Below are 16,225 nucleotides of genomic sequence, written 5' to 3'. Positions count from 1 at the left end.
GGGGTGCTGATTCTGAATATGTCATCAGTTTTGCCAGATTGGCTCAAGTTTTTGAGATTTTTGGTATCTTATTTATAGCACTTGTTGGTAAATGCGACGCATCATCTCATTAATTTCTTTGGATTAGTACTTGAACTGAGCAGTTCTCAATATAGTTTTGTGTTAATTAGTGTTCTAAAAGTTTGTTCATAGCTTGATTTTTGCACTAACTTTATGTTGTTGTCTGTTTTCCAGTGAAAAGCATGAACTCATCAAGAAGAAGTTGTCTTAACGATCCAGACTCATTCTGTTACATTTGTGGTGAATACACACTGCCAAAACATAGAAGAAACATAACAGACTTCGTAAAAAAAGTGTATTTTGCCTATTTTGGGGTTATTTTGAAGCTTTTTCTTTGTCCTTTGCTCCATTTTCGTAATAATTCGATACATGCTTTGCACACTATGTGTGGTGCCCAAAACTTGTCTTGGTCCCCAAGCATAACCCCAAAATAGGCAAAATACACTTTTTTTACGAAGTCTGTTATGTTTCTTCTATGTTTTGGCAGTGTGTATTCACCACAAATGTAACAGAATGAGTCTGGATCGTTAAGACAACTTCTTCTTGATGAGTTCATGCTTTTCACTGGAAAACAGACAACAACATAAAGTTAGTGCAAAAATCAAGCTATGAACAAACTTTTAGAACACTAATTAACACAAAACTATATTGAGAACTGCTCAGTTCAAGTACTAATCCAAAGAAATTAATGAGATGATGCGTCGCATTTACCAACAAGTGCTATAAATAAGATACCAAAAATCTCAAAAACTTGAGCCAATCTGGCAAAACTGATGACATATTCAGAATCAGCACCCCAAAAATACCCCAAATTCGATGAAATATCTTTGGCACCAAAAATGCTGTTGACCAGTGTTATCTGTGTATTATCGCTATATCTATCCATCTTACGCCTTCTCTTTGTTATGCAGGTATCTGTGTTGCGATTCGGTTGGTGAAATGAGGCAATGGCTCGCTGCCTTCATGTTTGTTCAGGTTTGTTATTGATGGCCCCCGGGGTCTGGGGTAAGTCTTGGTGTCAGCAGGGGGCGCTGCTCCTTCTGCACACTGCTGATGCTCGGGGGGGCACAATGTATCATTGCCATCTCTGTGTGACATTGTGGTGACGGCTGTTCTGTTTGCCCGCAGTATGGCAGCCTGTGGCCGGAGCACGGCGTGGCGATGAGACCTCAGATCTCACAGTTGGACTCATTGGGGAACCTTTCCCTCATTCCAATACGTGGAAGTGAGACGGATATAAGGAGGAGTATGGCGGCTTTCACCACGGACCCGCTCACGGTGAGTGACGTCACAGAGGGTACGGAAAGTGTAATACTTACATATAGTGCCTGCCGCCGCTAATATCGTCTATACTTCACCTGTCACCACTGATGTCATCTATACTGCACCTGTCACCGCTGATATCATCTATACTGCACCTGTCACCAGTGATGTCATCTATACTGCACCTGTCACCAGTGATATCATCTATACTGCACCTGTCACCACTGATGTCATCTATACTGCACCTGTCACCACTGATGTCATCTATACTGCACCTGTCACCACTGATGTCATCTATACTGCACCTGTCACCAGTGATATCATCTATACTGCACCTGTCACCACTGATGTCATCTATACTGCACCTGTCACCACTGATGTCATCTATACTGCACCTGTCACCACTGATGTCATCTATACTGCACCTGTCACCAGTGATGTCATCTATACTGCACCTGTCACCAGTGATATCATCTATACTGCACCTGTCACCACTGATATCATCTATACTGCACCTGTCACCACTGATATCATCTATACTGCACCTGTCACCAGTGATATCATCTATACTGCACCTGTCACCACTGATATCATCTATACTGCACCTGTCACCACTGATATCATCTATACTGCACCTGTCACCAGTGATATCATCTATACTGCACCTGTCACCGCTGATATCATCTATACTGCACCTGTCACCACTGATGTCATCTATACTGCACCTGTCACCGCTGATATCATCTATACTGCACCTGTCACCGCTGATGTCATCTATACTGCACCTGTCACCACTGATATCATCTATACTGCACCTGTCACCAGTGATATCATCTATACTGCACCTGTCACCGCTGATATCATCTATACTGCACCTGTCACCACTGATGTCATCTATACTGCACCTGTCACCGCTGATATCATCTATACTGCACCTGTCACCACTGATGTCATCTATACTGCACCTGTCACCACTGATGTCATATATACTGCACCTGTCACCGCTGATATCATCTATACTGCACCTGTCACCGCTGATATCATCTATACTGCACCTGTCACCGCTGATGTCATCTATACTGCACCTGTCACCGCTGATATCATCTATACTGCACCTGTCACCGCTGATATCATCTATACTGCACCTGTCACCACTGATGTCATCTATACTGCACCTGTCACCACTGATGTCATCTATACTGCACCTGTCACCGCTGATATCATCTATACTGCACCTGTCACCACTGATATCATCTATACTGCACCTGTCACCACTGACCAGTGACCTCTTTTATTGGAGCGTACATCTTGTAGCCGCAGACTATCAGCCTCATGACAATATCTAATATCTGAAAGCCCCATTTTTCTGCCATGGATTCTGCTACAATCCTCGTCCGCTCGCTGAGCTCTCATTGTCGGTACAGAAGAGCTGCTGTAGGATGAGGTCGCATATTGGGGTTACTGCTCCCTTAATTCTGTGTGTCGTTCCTGTGCTTTGTGTGAGCGGCTCCCATTATAAGGATGATGAGTGTTGTGGGTCTCATGTGCAGCGGATGATTAACGTCTCCATTGGAGATAAAAATGGCTGTGCAGTGATTGACGGCCTGTGTCAGCGATGAGAGATAGGGTGCATGGAAGGTGGAGCGGGCGGGGGAGGGGAACTATCGGCATTTCATCTTCATTCCCTTTGATCACTTCAAACACGACTTAGATTTAGCCTAATCGCAGCTTAAATGGAGTCATCCGAAACACTGCGGAGACACCGGTCAGCGAGCAGCGCGCCAATCTACTCCCTCCAGCATGGAGTCCGGATGTAAAACAGGCTCCACATTGCCACGTTCCCATCTGTGGGGCACAATCCACTGATACAAAGCCTCCTGCAGCAAAGGCGCCCCCCCCCCCCCGCCGAAAGCCGCAACCAGCTGCAGTGAATGACAGTGGGGATAATTCACATGTGGACCCTCTGACACGTCCCGGCGGAGTCCTCCAATTCTGCTGCAGATTTGTGTATGCCTAAAGTTTGTCATAACCAAGAGCTGTCACAGCACCAACTATATCGATATATAGCCCCCATATGCCCCCCAGTGATGTCATCATTTATAAAGTGTCCGCCCCCCAGTGATGTCATCATACACACTGCATTCGGTGATGTCATCATTTATAAAGGGTATGCCCCCAGTGATGTCATCAGATACACCTCACCTACATCCGGTGATGTCATCAGCTACACTGCACCTGCATCCAGTGATGTCATCAGATACACTGCACCTGCATCCAGTGATGTCATCAGATACACTGCGCCTGCATCCGGTGATGTCATCAGCTACACTGCACCTGCATCCGGTGATGTCATCAGCTACACTGCACCTGCATCCAGTGATGTCATCAGATACACTGCACCTGCATCCAGTGATGTCATCAGATACACTGCACCTGCATCCAGTGATGTCATCAGATACACTGCGCCTGCATCCGGTGATGTCATCAGCTACACTGCACCTGCATCCGGTGATGTCATCAGCTACACTGCACCTGCATCCAGTGATGTCATCAGATACACTGCACCTGCATCCAGTGATGTCATCAGATACACTGCACCTGCATCCAGTGATGTCATCAGATACACTGCACCTGCATCCAGTGATGTCATCAGATACACTGCACCTGCATCCAGTGATGTCTTTTTACAGTTGTGTAAAAAAGTGTTTGTCACACTTAAATGTTTCAGACAAAGATAACACAAGTAATCACAAACACAAGTAATCACAAAATGAAGAACTATAATATTAAGGGAAAAAGAAATCCAAACCCACACTGCCCTGTGTGATAGTGATTGCCCATCCCCCCTTAAAACATAAAGTAACTATGACTTATCACATCTTTGGAAAGCCGAGTTAATATTCCCTAGCCACACAAGGGCCTGATTACTGCCACACCTCTTCTCAATCATGAAATCACTGAAATAGGACCTGCCTGACAAAGTGAAGTAGACCAAAATCTCCTCAAAGGCTAGACATGATGCCGTGAGCCAAAGAAATTCTGGAACAAATGAGAAACAAAGTAATTGAGATCTATCCGTGTGGAAAAAGGTTATGAAGCCATTTCTAAAGCTTTGAGACTCCAGCGAACCACAGTGAGAGCCATTATCCACAAATGGCGAAAACATGGAACAGTGGTGAACCTTCCCAGGAGTGGACGGCAGACCAAAATTACCCCAAGAGCGAAGAAACCACTCATCCAAGAGGTCACAAAAGACCCCACAACAACATCCAATGAATTGCAGGCCTCACTTGCCTCAGTTAAGGTCAGTGTTCATGACTCCAACATAAGGAAGAGACTGGAAAAAAATGGCCTGAATGGCAGAGTTCCAAGACGAAAACCGCTGCTGAGCAATAAGAACATAAAGGCTCGTCTCCTTTTTACCAGAAAACATCTTGGTGATCCCGAATACTTTTGGAAGAATACTCTGTGGACTGATGAGACAAAAGTTGAACTTTTTGGAAGATGTATGTCCCTTTACATCTGGCATAGAAGTAGCACAACATTTCAGAAAAGGAACAACATACCAACAGTAAAATATGGTGGTGGTAGTGTGTCGGTCTGGGGCTGTTTAGCTGCTGCAGGACCTGGAAGATTTGCTGTGGTAAATGCAACCATGAATTCTACTGTATACCTAAAAATCCTGAAGGAACGTGTCCAGCCATCTGTTTGTGACCTCAAGTTGAAGCGCACTTGGGTTATGCAGCAGGACAAAGATCCAAAACACACCAGCAAGTCCACCTTTGAATGTCTTATGGAAATCAAAATTAAGACTTTGCAGTGGCCTAGTCAAAATCCTGACCTTAATATGATTAAGATGCTGTAATGACCTTAAAAAGGCGCAGAGACGAGCGGCTAAAATTCCTCCAGAGCGTTGTAAAAGACTCATTGCCAGTTATCACAAATGCTTGATTGCAGTTGTTGCTGCTAAGGGCCCAACCAGTTATTAGGTGTAGGGGCAATCACTTTTTCACACAGGGTCCTGTAGGTTTGGATTTTGTTTCTTAATAATAAATACTTTCATTTATAAACGTTTGGTGATCTGAAACATTTAAGTTTGACAAACATGCAAAACAATCAGAAAACAGGAAGGGGGCAAACACTTTCACACAACTGTATACTGCACCAGCCCCCGGTGATTTCATCATATACATTGCACCTGCATCCAGTGATGTCATCATATATACTACATTTGTCCCGGTCTCATTGTATCTTCCTCAGTTACTCTGTATCTTCATATTTCTGGTCTTGCTCACATTGTCACTTCCAGTCTTGGTTGCATCGTATGTTCTTATCTTCGGTCTTAATTACATTGTATCATCTTCGTATCTCTGTGCTGTTGAATCATCTGCCGCACTCCGGTCTTGTTGCAGTTGTATGCCGGGCTCTGGTCTCGGTGCCGTTGTCGTCTGCCGGGGCTCTGGTCTCGGTGCCGTTGTATCGTCTGCCGGGCTCCTGTCTCATATCGTCTGCCGGGCTCCGGTCTTGGTGCTGTTGTATCGTCTGCCGGGCTCCGGTCTCATTGTATTGTATGCTGGGCTCTGGTCTCAGTGCCGTTGTGTCGTCTGCCGGGCTCCGATCTTGGTGCCGTTGTATCGTCTGCCGGGCTCCTGTCTCGTATCATCTGCCGGTCTCGGTGTCGTCGTAACGTCTGCCCGGCTCCTGTCTTGGTGCCGTTGTATCGTCTACCGGGCTCCGGTCTTGGTGTTGTTGTATCGTCTGCCGGGCTCCGGTCTTGGTGTCGTTGTGCCGTCTGCCGGGCTCCAGTGTCAGTGCCATTGTATCATCTTCCTGTCTCTCATCTCTTTGACGTTTCATCATACTGTCTCTGGTGGTTGTGATGTTCTATCATCTTCTGATCTTGGTGATACGTCCTCTCCCTGTTTCCAGTCTCTGTTCCGTTGTATCGTCTGCTGGGCTCCGGTCTCAGTGCCGGTGTATCGTCTGCAGGGCTCCGGTCTCGGTGCCAGTGTATCATCTGCTGGGCTCCAGTCTTGGTGTCGTTGTATCGTCTGCCGGGCTCCTGTCTCGTATCATCTGCCGGTCTCGGTGTCGTCGTAACGTCTGCCCGGCTCCTGTCTTGGTGCCGTCGTATCGTCTACCGGGCTCCGGTCTTGGTGTTGTTGTATCGTCTGCCGGGCTCCGGTCTTGGTGTCGTTGTATCGTCTGCCGGGCTCCAGTCTTGGTGTCTTTGTAACGTCTGCCGGGCTCCGGTCTTGGTGTCGTTGTGCCGTCTGCCGGGCTCCAGTATCAGTGCCATTGTATCATCTTCCTGTCTCTCATCTCTTTGACGTTTCATCATACTGTCTCTGGTGGTTGTGATGTTCTATCATCTTCTGATCTTGGTGATACGTCCTCTCCCTGTTTCCAGTCTCTGTTCCGTTGTATCGTCTGCCGGGCTCCGGTCTTGGTGTCGTTGTATCGTCTGCCGGGCTCCGGTCTCGGTGTCGTTGTATTGTCTGCCGGGCTCCAGTCTCTGTGCCGTTGTATCGTCTTCCGGGCTCCGGTCTCAGTGCCGTTGTATCGTCTGCTGGGCTCCGATCTCAATGCTGTTGTATCTTCTTCCGGGCTCCGGTGTCAGTGCCGTTGTATCATCTGCCAGGCTCCGGTCTCAGTGCCGTTGTATTGTCTGCCGGGCTCCGGTCTCGGTGTCGTTGTATCGTCTGCCGAGCTCCGGTCTCGGTGTCGTTGTATCGTCTGCCGGGCTCCAGTCTCGGTGCCGTTGCATCGTCTTCCGGGCTCCGGTCTCAGTGCCGTTGTATCGTCTGCCGGGCTCTGATCTCAGTGCCGTTGTATCATCTTCCGGGCTTCAGTCTCAGTGCCGTTGTATCGTCTGCCAGGCTCCGGTCTCAGTGCCGTTGTATCGTCTGCCGGGCACCGGTTTCTGTGTCGTTGTATCGTCTGCCGGGCTCCGGTCTCAGTGCCGTTGTATCATCTTCCGGGCTCCGGTCTCAATGCCGTTGTATCGTCTGCAGGGCTCCGGTCTCGGTGCCAGTGTATCATCTGCTGGGCTCCAGTCTTGGTGTCGTTGTATCGTCTGCCGGGCTCCGGTCTTGGTGCCGTTATATCGTCTGCCGGTCTCCGGTCTCGGTGCCGTTGTATCGTCTGCAGGGCTCCGGTCTCGGTCCCGTTGTATCGGCTGCCGGGCTCCGGTCTTGGTGCCGTTATATCGTCTGCCGGGCGCCGGTCTTGGTGCCATTATATCGTCTCCGGTCTCGGTGCTGTTGTATCGTCTGCCAGGCTCCAGTCTTGGTGTCGTTGTATCGTCTGCTGGGCTCCGGTCTTGGTGTCTCTGTATCGTCTGCCGGGCTCTGGTCTTCGTGTCGTTATATCGTCTGCCGGGCTCCGGTCTCAGTTCCGGTGTATCGTCTGCCAGGCTCCGGTCTCAGTGCCGTTGCATCGTCTGCCGGGCACCGGTCTCTGTGTCGTTATATCGTCTGACGGGCTCCGGTCTCAGTGCCGTTGTATCATCTTCCGGGCTCCGGTCTCAGTGCCGTTGTATCTTCTGCAGGGCTCCAGTCTCGGTGCCAGTGTATCATCTGCTGGGCTCCAGTCTTGGTGTCGTTGTATCGTCTGCCAGTCTCCGGTCTCGGTGCCGTTGTATCGTCTGCAGGGCTCCGGTCTCGGTCCCGTTGTATCGTCTGCCGGGCTCCGGTCTCAGTGCCGTTATATCGTCTGCCGGGCTCCGGTCTTGGTGCCGTTATATCGTCTCCGGTCTCGGTGCTGTTGTATCGTCTGCCAGGCTCCAGTCTTGGTGTCGTTGTATCATCTGCCAGGCTCCAGTCTTGGTGTCGTTGTATCGTCTGCTGGGCTCCGGTCTTGGTGTCGCTGTATCGTCTGCCGGGCTCTGGTCTTCGTGTCGTTATATCGTCTGCCGGGCTCCGGTCTCAGTTCCGGTGTATCGTCTGCCGGGCTCCGGTCTTGGTGTTGTTGTATCGTCTGCCAGGCTCCAGTCTTGGTGTCGTTGTATCGCCTGCCGGGCTCCGGTCTTGGTGTCGCTGTATCGTCTGCCGGGCTCTGGTCTTCGTGTCGTTATATCGTCTGCCGGGCTCCGGTCTCAGTTCCGGTGTATCGTCTGCCGGGCTCCGGTCTTGGTGTTGTTGTATCGTCTGCCAGGCTCCAGTCTTGGTGTCGTTGTATCGCCTGCCGGGCTCCGGTCTTGGTGTCGCTGTATCGTCTGCCGGGCTCTGGTCTTCGTGTCGTTATATCGTCTTCCGGGCTCCGGTCTCAGTTCCGGTGTATCGTCTGCCGGGCTCCGGTCTTGGTGTCGTTGTATCGTCTGCCGGGCTCCGGTCTTGGTGCCATTGTTTCATCCTACTATTCTCTTGTTCTTCACAGCTTCTCGGGAACGTATGAGGCCTCGGCTCAGGACGATACAGGTAAACTGCAGCTGATTGTTCCCTTTTAAGCTGTCAACTAAAACCCTTCTTTTTGCACTAGCTGTAAAATAAGATGATGGGGCTGACAACTTCCTCATGGATAGTTGTCACTTTAATATCTGGGTGTCATGGAAAAAGTTCTGTAAATTGCCAGTCAGAGGATGAGAAAATGTAAGCTCCTCCCCTCTGACTTCTTACACACTAGACTAGACGTTCACACCACACATTATTGATATAGGGATCTCTGGGATTTAGCAAAATGGGAGGGGAAAGAACAAGGGTGGGAACTATGAATATGCGCAAAGGTGAGGGGTGAGAGCGATTTAGGACCCTCAGACACCCCCATCCCCTGCTCAGGGTTTGTGTAATTCCTGCTGAGTTTTCCTGATAACGCCTATATGGTTCTATTAATTTTCTCTACCTTTTTGCAGGTCTGATGCGACCGTTGTGATTGACCAAGTATCGGGGCCTCCCAGGACTTTGATGCATTTTGGGAGATGGAGCAGAGTCCATGCATTAATAAATAACCGGGAGGATCCAGAAATCGTGGATGTGAATAGTAGATTTCGTGCCTTGTAGTAACCCGTCTGTAAATACTGCCCCCTCCTCCATGTCTCCTTGGACATGACACCCAGGACTATGGTGGTCTCTAAATCAAGACTTGAGGGAAGACTCTGCCTCCTGCGAACTCATAGCCTGTGTGTGGATTTATCTTCTGTGGCTTATGCACTAACACTGAATTTAAGGGACGGCCGCCGGGGGTCAGGACCATCCTCACCAGGAGTAGTTTATATTAAGTTCCCACATGTGACGCCTGATACTTGAGAACAGAAGACTACTGAGAAGTGAATGAGCCAATCACGGGGCAGCGGCTCCACTTTATGGCATTAATACGAGGATCTCCCGCAATGGAAACGTGTGGCCTCGATCAGGTGATTGCAGGTGATACCTCACTTCTCGGTGCCCAAAAGGGACCATCACCTTCTGTCCCACTCATTCCTCCACCTCGAAACAATTGGAACTCAAGGAGGAAGCAGATGCCACAAACATGGCGGCCGGTGCCTGGTGCCAAAAACGTGGTGGCCGGTGGCGGACTCGAGCAAAACTACTAATCTGCCTTAGTGAAGAACTGGACCTGGGATGAATTCTGCCTCAACAATGTGAGATTTGGTTTCTATATAACAGGGATAACCTCACTTATTCAGCAAGTCACATTGCATCCCCTGGTAAAAGGGGCGGCGGAGTCTCCGCACACCTGAGTCATTGAAAATCCTACTCAAAAATAAAGAAAACTTGTTTTACGGTGTATTTTATACTGCAGCGATGATATGTCAAATAGCTCATGGATAAATGAAATCAACTGCACTAATTCCTTAAAATACATTTATACCAGGAACAGCTTTGTCTTTCTTAACCTCTTCTGGTGAAAAGTTCTGTATTCCTTCTATAGATAAAAATATTTTGTCTACCTCCAGTTACCACTAGGGGGAGCTCCCTGTATACAGAGATACATAAGATCCTGTCTGCAGCCACCACTAGGGGGAGCTCCCTGTATGCAGAGATACATAAGATCCTGTCTGCAGTCACCACTAGGGGGAGCTCCCTGTATATAGAGATACATGATAAGATCCTATCTGCAGCCACCACTAGGGGGAGCTCCCTGTATACAGAGATACATGATAAGATTCTGTCTGCAGCCACCACTAGGGGGAGCTCCCTGTATACAGAGATACATAAGATCCTGTCTGCAGCCACCACTAGGGGGAGCTACCTGTATACAGAGATACATGATAAGATCCTGTCTGCAGCCACCACTAGGGGGAGCTACCTGTATACAGAGATACATGATAAGATTCTGTCTGCAGCCACCACTAGGGGGAGCTCCCTGTATACAGAGATACATAAGATCCTGTCTGCAGCCACCACTAGGGGGAGCTACCTGTATACAGAGATACATGATAAGATCCTGTCTGCAGCCACCACTAGGGGGAGCTCCCTGTATACAGAGATACATGATAAGATCCTGTCTGCAGCCACCACTAGGGGGAGCTCCCTGTATACAGAGATACATGATAAGATCCTGTCTGCAGCCACCAGTAGGGGGAGCTCCCTGTATACAGAGATACATGATAAGATCCTGTCTGCAGCCACCACTAGGGGGAGCTCCCTGTATAGAGATACATGATAAGATCCTGTCTGCAGTCACCACTAGGGGGAGCTCCCTGTATACAGAGATACATGATAAGATCCTGTCTGCAGCCACCACTAGGGGGAGCTCCCTGTATACAGAGATACATGATAAGATTTTGTCTGCAGCCACCACTAGGGGGAGCTCCCTGTATACAGAGATACATGATAAGATCCCGTCTTCAGCCACCACTAGGGGGAGCTCCCTGTATACAGAGATTCATGATAAGATCCTGTCTGCAGCCACCACTAGGGGGAGCTCCCTGTATACAGAGATACATGATAAGATTTTGTCTGCAGCCACCACTAGGGGGAGCTCCCTGTATACAGAGATACATGGTAAGATCCTGTCTGCAGCCACCACTAGGGGGAGCTCCCTGTATACAGAGATTCATGATAAGATCCTGTCTGCAGCCACCACTAGGGGGAGCTCCCTGTATACAGAGATACATGATAAGGTCCTGTCTGCAGTCACCACTAGGGGGAGCTCCCTGTATACAGAGATACATGATAAGATCCTGTCTGCAGTCACCACTAGGGGGAGGTCCCTGTATACAGATACATGATAAGATCCTGTCTGCAGTCACCACTAGGGGGAGCTCCCTGTATACAGATACATGATAAGATCCTGTCTGCAGTCACCACTAGGGGGAGCTCCCTGTATACAGAGATACATGATAAGATCCTGTCTGCAGTCACCACTAGGGGGAGCTCCCTGTATACAGAGATACATGATAAGATCCTGTCTACAGTCACCACTAGGGGGAGCTCCCTGTATACAGAGATACATGATAAGATCCTGTCTGCAGCCACCACTAGGGGGAGCTTCTTGTATACAGAGATACATGATAAGATCCTGTCTGCAGCCACCACTAGGGGGAGCTCCCTGTATACAGAGATACATGATAACATCCTGTCTGCAGCCACCACTAGGGGAGCTCCCTGTATACAGAGATACATGATAAGATCCTGTCTACAGTCACCACTAGGGGGAGCTCCTTGTATACAGAGATACATGATAAGGTCCTGTCTGCAGTCACCACTAGGGGGAGCTCCCTGTATACAGAGATACATGATAAGATCCTGTCTGCAGTCACCACTAGGGGAGCTCCCTGTATACAGAGATACATGATAAGATACTGTCTGCAGTCACCACTAGGGGGAGCTCCCTGTATACAGAGATACATAAGATCCTGGCTGCAGCCACCACTAGGGGGAGCTCCCTGTATACAGAGATACATGATAAGAAAACCTGCACCGTGGGGGAGTTTACACTGTGGTAAATAGACGCATACTGGGCATGAGATTTCTATAAATCCATCCACTGTGCATGTACTGTACAACGCAGCTTTTTGGACGCATTACAGGTTAGCTGTGCCCCAAACACTGCTATTCCTGATCATTTGAACATGCCTTAAGTGAATCGGCACTCACTGTTCTACTGTTACATCGTGTCTTATCCTCCAGTCACCTCCAGAGCTGCAGTCACTATTCTGCTGTTACATCGTATCTTATTTTTAGAATGGTCAGTGTTAATATTGTTAATAATTTTGGTGTCTCTGTAATTTTTGGTCCCGTTTTCCAGAAAAAAGGTAAGTTTGGCACTGAGTCCCGCGCCCCTTTCTTCTTTCCGGGCAGCCTCCATCTGTCCACACTGGGGACAACAGATTCTATGTAACTACACAATGGTGGTAGTGTGCGGTGTCGGTGCACACACTGTCACGACTCCTCAATGTTCTGGTGACATCGTTCTATTTTCATGACTTCTCTTATTTTTCAGCCAGATGAGTGTCGTCGGCGCCCAATCACACTGGAAATAGCGGGGAGTGATGGCAGCGTGCGCACCGACACTGCACACCATCCCCATTCTGCAGTCACATGGAGCTGCTCACCTCTCGGTGCCTCCAGCATCCCTCATGTCAGAAAACTATGATGTCGTGGAGAAGCTACACTGTAATTAACCCGTCTGTAATCATGAATCCAGCGATGTCCACAGGGGGACACTGCTCCACCAGGACTCACCTGCCCATCAACCCCACAGGCCGGGGGTCCCCACTGTGCACCCTGTGGATCGCTCATCTGCTGGAGCCGTAGACCCGGGCGCTTCCTCTGAGCTAATGAGAAGCTGTTAATAATTTACCTTCCACCTCTGCCCGTTATTATTCTCTGGATTCACCAGAAATGGCCACAAGAACCGAGAATCCGGAGCGTCAATTATATCCACAGACCGGGGGAGGGGAGCTGGGAACGTCCATCATATCCTACGGCGGTACTCACCTGCTCCGGAACCACCAGAGAGTAGGACAGCGAACTAAAATCTATTACTCCCTGTTATCAGCCATTACTGGGGGAGGAGACTGTAGGACAGGAAACTACAATCTATTACTCCCTATTATCAGCCATTAATGGAGGAGGTGACTAATCAGTCACACCCTGCCTCAGGACTTCCAGGAATAGGTCCAGAGTCTGCCTCTACGCAGGGAGAGGCAGGCTTCCCAGTGAGGCCAGCATGGCTTCCCAGGCTTCTGTTCCCTGGTCTGTGTCGGGGGACAGAGAGCAGCAACCGGACCAAGAGTGAGTGAGGAGGTCGGGACGGGTGAAAAAGACCATACCCACCTACACCAACCCTAAGACGGCTCATCGCCCGCCCAAAGAAGGAAACGGGCGCCCCAGGAAGAAGAACCCAGAAACATCCTGGGGGGAAATGAGCTCCGGCGAGGCCACGAGTTCCTTCTCCCGAGTGGTTGCTTGAGTACGAGGATGCCGACAAAGCACTGACCGGGCTGAAGGAGGAGATGCGGGAGGCCCAGATCCTGAACACCCATGCCTCTAACAAGGAGAGATCCGCGACCTCCCAGAGGTTCAGAGCCCTCAGATGAGGTGGTCCGGTTAGTGCTCCTCCGGGAGGCAATTCAGAAAAGCTCAGGTCCTTTCCTGGAGACCACAAATGTCTCTTCATGAAGATCAAACTCTCGAACCTCAGAAGCCTGAACAGGGATCGCATGTATCAGAGCCTGAGGAGGAAACTCGAGCATCTTTTCTCGACTGGGGGTAGCCGCGAGGCGATCTCCAGTGTGAAATCCTTGCTGAAGAGGTGTTAGTTCGATAGGCACGCATCTTTGGTTTTTGAGAGGGACTACGGGAAGTACTACTTGCCTGACCCTTACAGAAGCTGCAAGATGTCAGTGAATAGTAAGATGGTGATTGGGCTGATAGTACGGGATCCCTGAGAAGGTCCAGATCAGGGATCTTGGAGGTCATCAGTTCATACTACTCGCACCTCTTGGGAAGGAAGGAACTGGATCGTGACATTATGTCGGCTTTCCTGGCTGAAGCTGTTCCTGAGCCAGGGGCTGACCTCTCGCTGGGCGTTTTGGCAGAAGCGATCAAAGAAGAGGGAGTGAGACTGGCGATCGATGGGCTCAGGCCCAAAAAATCACCAGGTCCAGATGGCTTAACATCTGAGTTCTTTAGGACCTCTAGCGACTCCTTGGTCCCCCTCTTGTCTCAGGTGTTTAATGAGTGTCTCTCCTCGGGCACTCTGCCGAGATCATTCAGGAGGTCGGCTTTGATCATTTTGTCAAAGGGTGAGGATCTGTCACGCATTGAGAATTGGCATCCCATAGCACTTCTCAATGTGAACAGGAAGGTGTTGGCGAAGATACTTTTCAACAAACTGGTGAAGTCTGCACCTCGGTGCCTTTCGGAGGCCAAGCACTGTTGCGTTCCTGGCTGTAGCACTTTCAGTGCTTTTCTAGGTGTCCAAGAGGCCGTGGAGCAAGGCAGTACGGGCCTTTGGAAGGGGTTCTTGCTGACCCTGGGTCAGGCGAAAGCCTTTGATCAGGTCGACCAGGAATACCTCTGGTCTGCCTTGAGGGTTTGTGGGCTGGCTTAAGACCTTGTACGCAGGAGCTGAGGGGAAAGCCCTCTGGTAAATGGATGGATTGGACAACCTTTCGGGGTAGGAGCTGGTGTCCGCCAGGGCTGCCCTTTTAGCCCTTTGCTTTACACGTTTGTGATAGATCCCTTCCTCAGAAGGGTCGATTGTGGACCATTGGCGGGGGTGAGGATGGGCTGGGTTGGGCCAGAGGCTATCCTGAAGGTAGTGGCCTAGGCGGACGACGTCACCATGTTTGTTTCTTCGCAAGAGGAGGTGATGGTGGTGATGTCAGAAGTGGAGAGCTACTTGGAGGCATCTGGGTCCAAGGTCAACTAGGACAAGTGTGAGAGTCTCTGGCTGGGAGGTGGGGATCCCACGTTTGATCTTCCGGACACCCTCCCCGAACCCCGAGAACATGCTAAATTCCTAGGCATCGAATTTGGCCAGGGTGATTACCCCACGAAAAACTGGGAAGGCAGAATCAAAGGTGTCGTCCAAAGAGTGGACCAATGGAAGAGTTGGTCTTTGACCCTGAGGGAAAGGGTTGACCTGTGGAAAGCTTTCCTGCTCTCCTTGCTAATCTACCTGGGCAGCATCTGTGTTTTGGCAGAGCTTCTCTGGACACGGGTCTACAGTCTATTCTTCCAGATGTTATGGGGGAATAGACTAAACCTAGTCAAATGGGAGGTCACCTATCGCATGAGGAGACTAGGGGGGTTGAATATGGTGAACCTCGTGGTGTTTCTAGTGAACACCTTTTTGAAAGTTAACGTGGCAAACCTCTGGAAAGAGAGTGCTCCTCCGTGGGTATTCTCCTGCAAGGGATGGTTTCAGCCTTTTTTCCAAGAATGGGAGACGGGGAAGATTGAAGGATCTTCGCACACCGCACAGGCATCTCCCGGCTTATGTTACCCTGGTTCTGAAAATGATGCGCCGGTGGGGTCTGGGAATGTGGGAGGTGAGGTCCCTCCCGAGGAATCTCCTCGACATGCGGGTCTTGCTTTCGCATTTTCAGAGACCACTGGTCCTCAAGGACCGCCCAAGTCGGTATCTGGAGGTTGGGTTGAGTTTGTTAAATACTATCAGGATCCCCAAGAAGTACTGGGACTTGACAATTTGAAGTACAGGAGCTCCGTGGACAGGAATTGTCCCCGTGAGGCTTGCGCTACCATGCTGGAAAACATGGAGCACTTCCTGCTTTATTGTCCCTTTATTACAGAGGTGTACAGCAGGGTGGGAGCTTCCATTGGTTGGCCGCGGCTGGCCACTCTTCCTATGCTGAGTGGGCCTATGGGGCATTGAGATTTGAAAAAACTGACCGTCACATCCAAACATAGATCAAGTGTGAACAGGTGCTGAACCTTAGAGTCACCAACTCCTATACAGTCAAGCAAAAAAGGCAGCACACTGCAGCGCT

The 16,225-nt window shown here is 49.7% G+C and overlaps 1 protein-coding gene across 8 annotated transcripts in view; it reads left to right on the top strand.

Annotated features, from left to right (window-relative positions):
• Positions 1–10,049, top strand: part of ARAP1 (ArfGAP with RhoGAP domain, ankyrin repeat and PH domain 1) — a 209,480-nt gene extending 199,431 nt beyond the window's left edge. For all 8 annotated transcript variants that reach the window (XM_077298858.1, XM_077298856.1, XM_077298857.1 and 5 more), the window contains 4 exons: positions 972–1,035; positions 1,189–1,338; positions 8,701–8,741; positions 9,173–10,049. In XM_077298858.1, coding sequence (XP_077154973.1) covers positions 972–1,035; positions 1,189–1,338; positions 8,701–8,718 — 232 coding nt within the window. In that variant the 3' untranslated portion in view covers positions 8,719–8,741; positions 9,173–10,049. The remainder of the gene's footprint in view (positions 1–971; positions 1,036–1,188; positions 1,339–8,700; positions 8,742–9,172) is intronic.
• Positions 10,050–16,225: the final 6,176 nt, after the last annotated feature.

The sequence above is a fragment of the Ranitomeya variabilis genome, chromosome 3 (genome assembly GCF_051348905.1).
Source record: "Ranitomeya variabilis isolate aRanVar5 chromosome 3, aRanVar5.hap1, whole genome shotgun sequence".
In the NCBI taxonomy this organism is placed as follows: domain Eukaryota; kingdom Metazoa; phylum Chordata; class Amphibia; order Anura; family Dendrobatidae; genus Ranitomeya; species Ranitomeya variabilis.
This window is presented reverse-complemented; position numbering and strand designations above follow the sequence as displayed.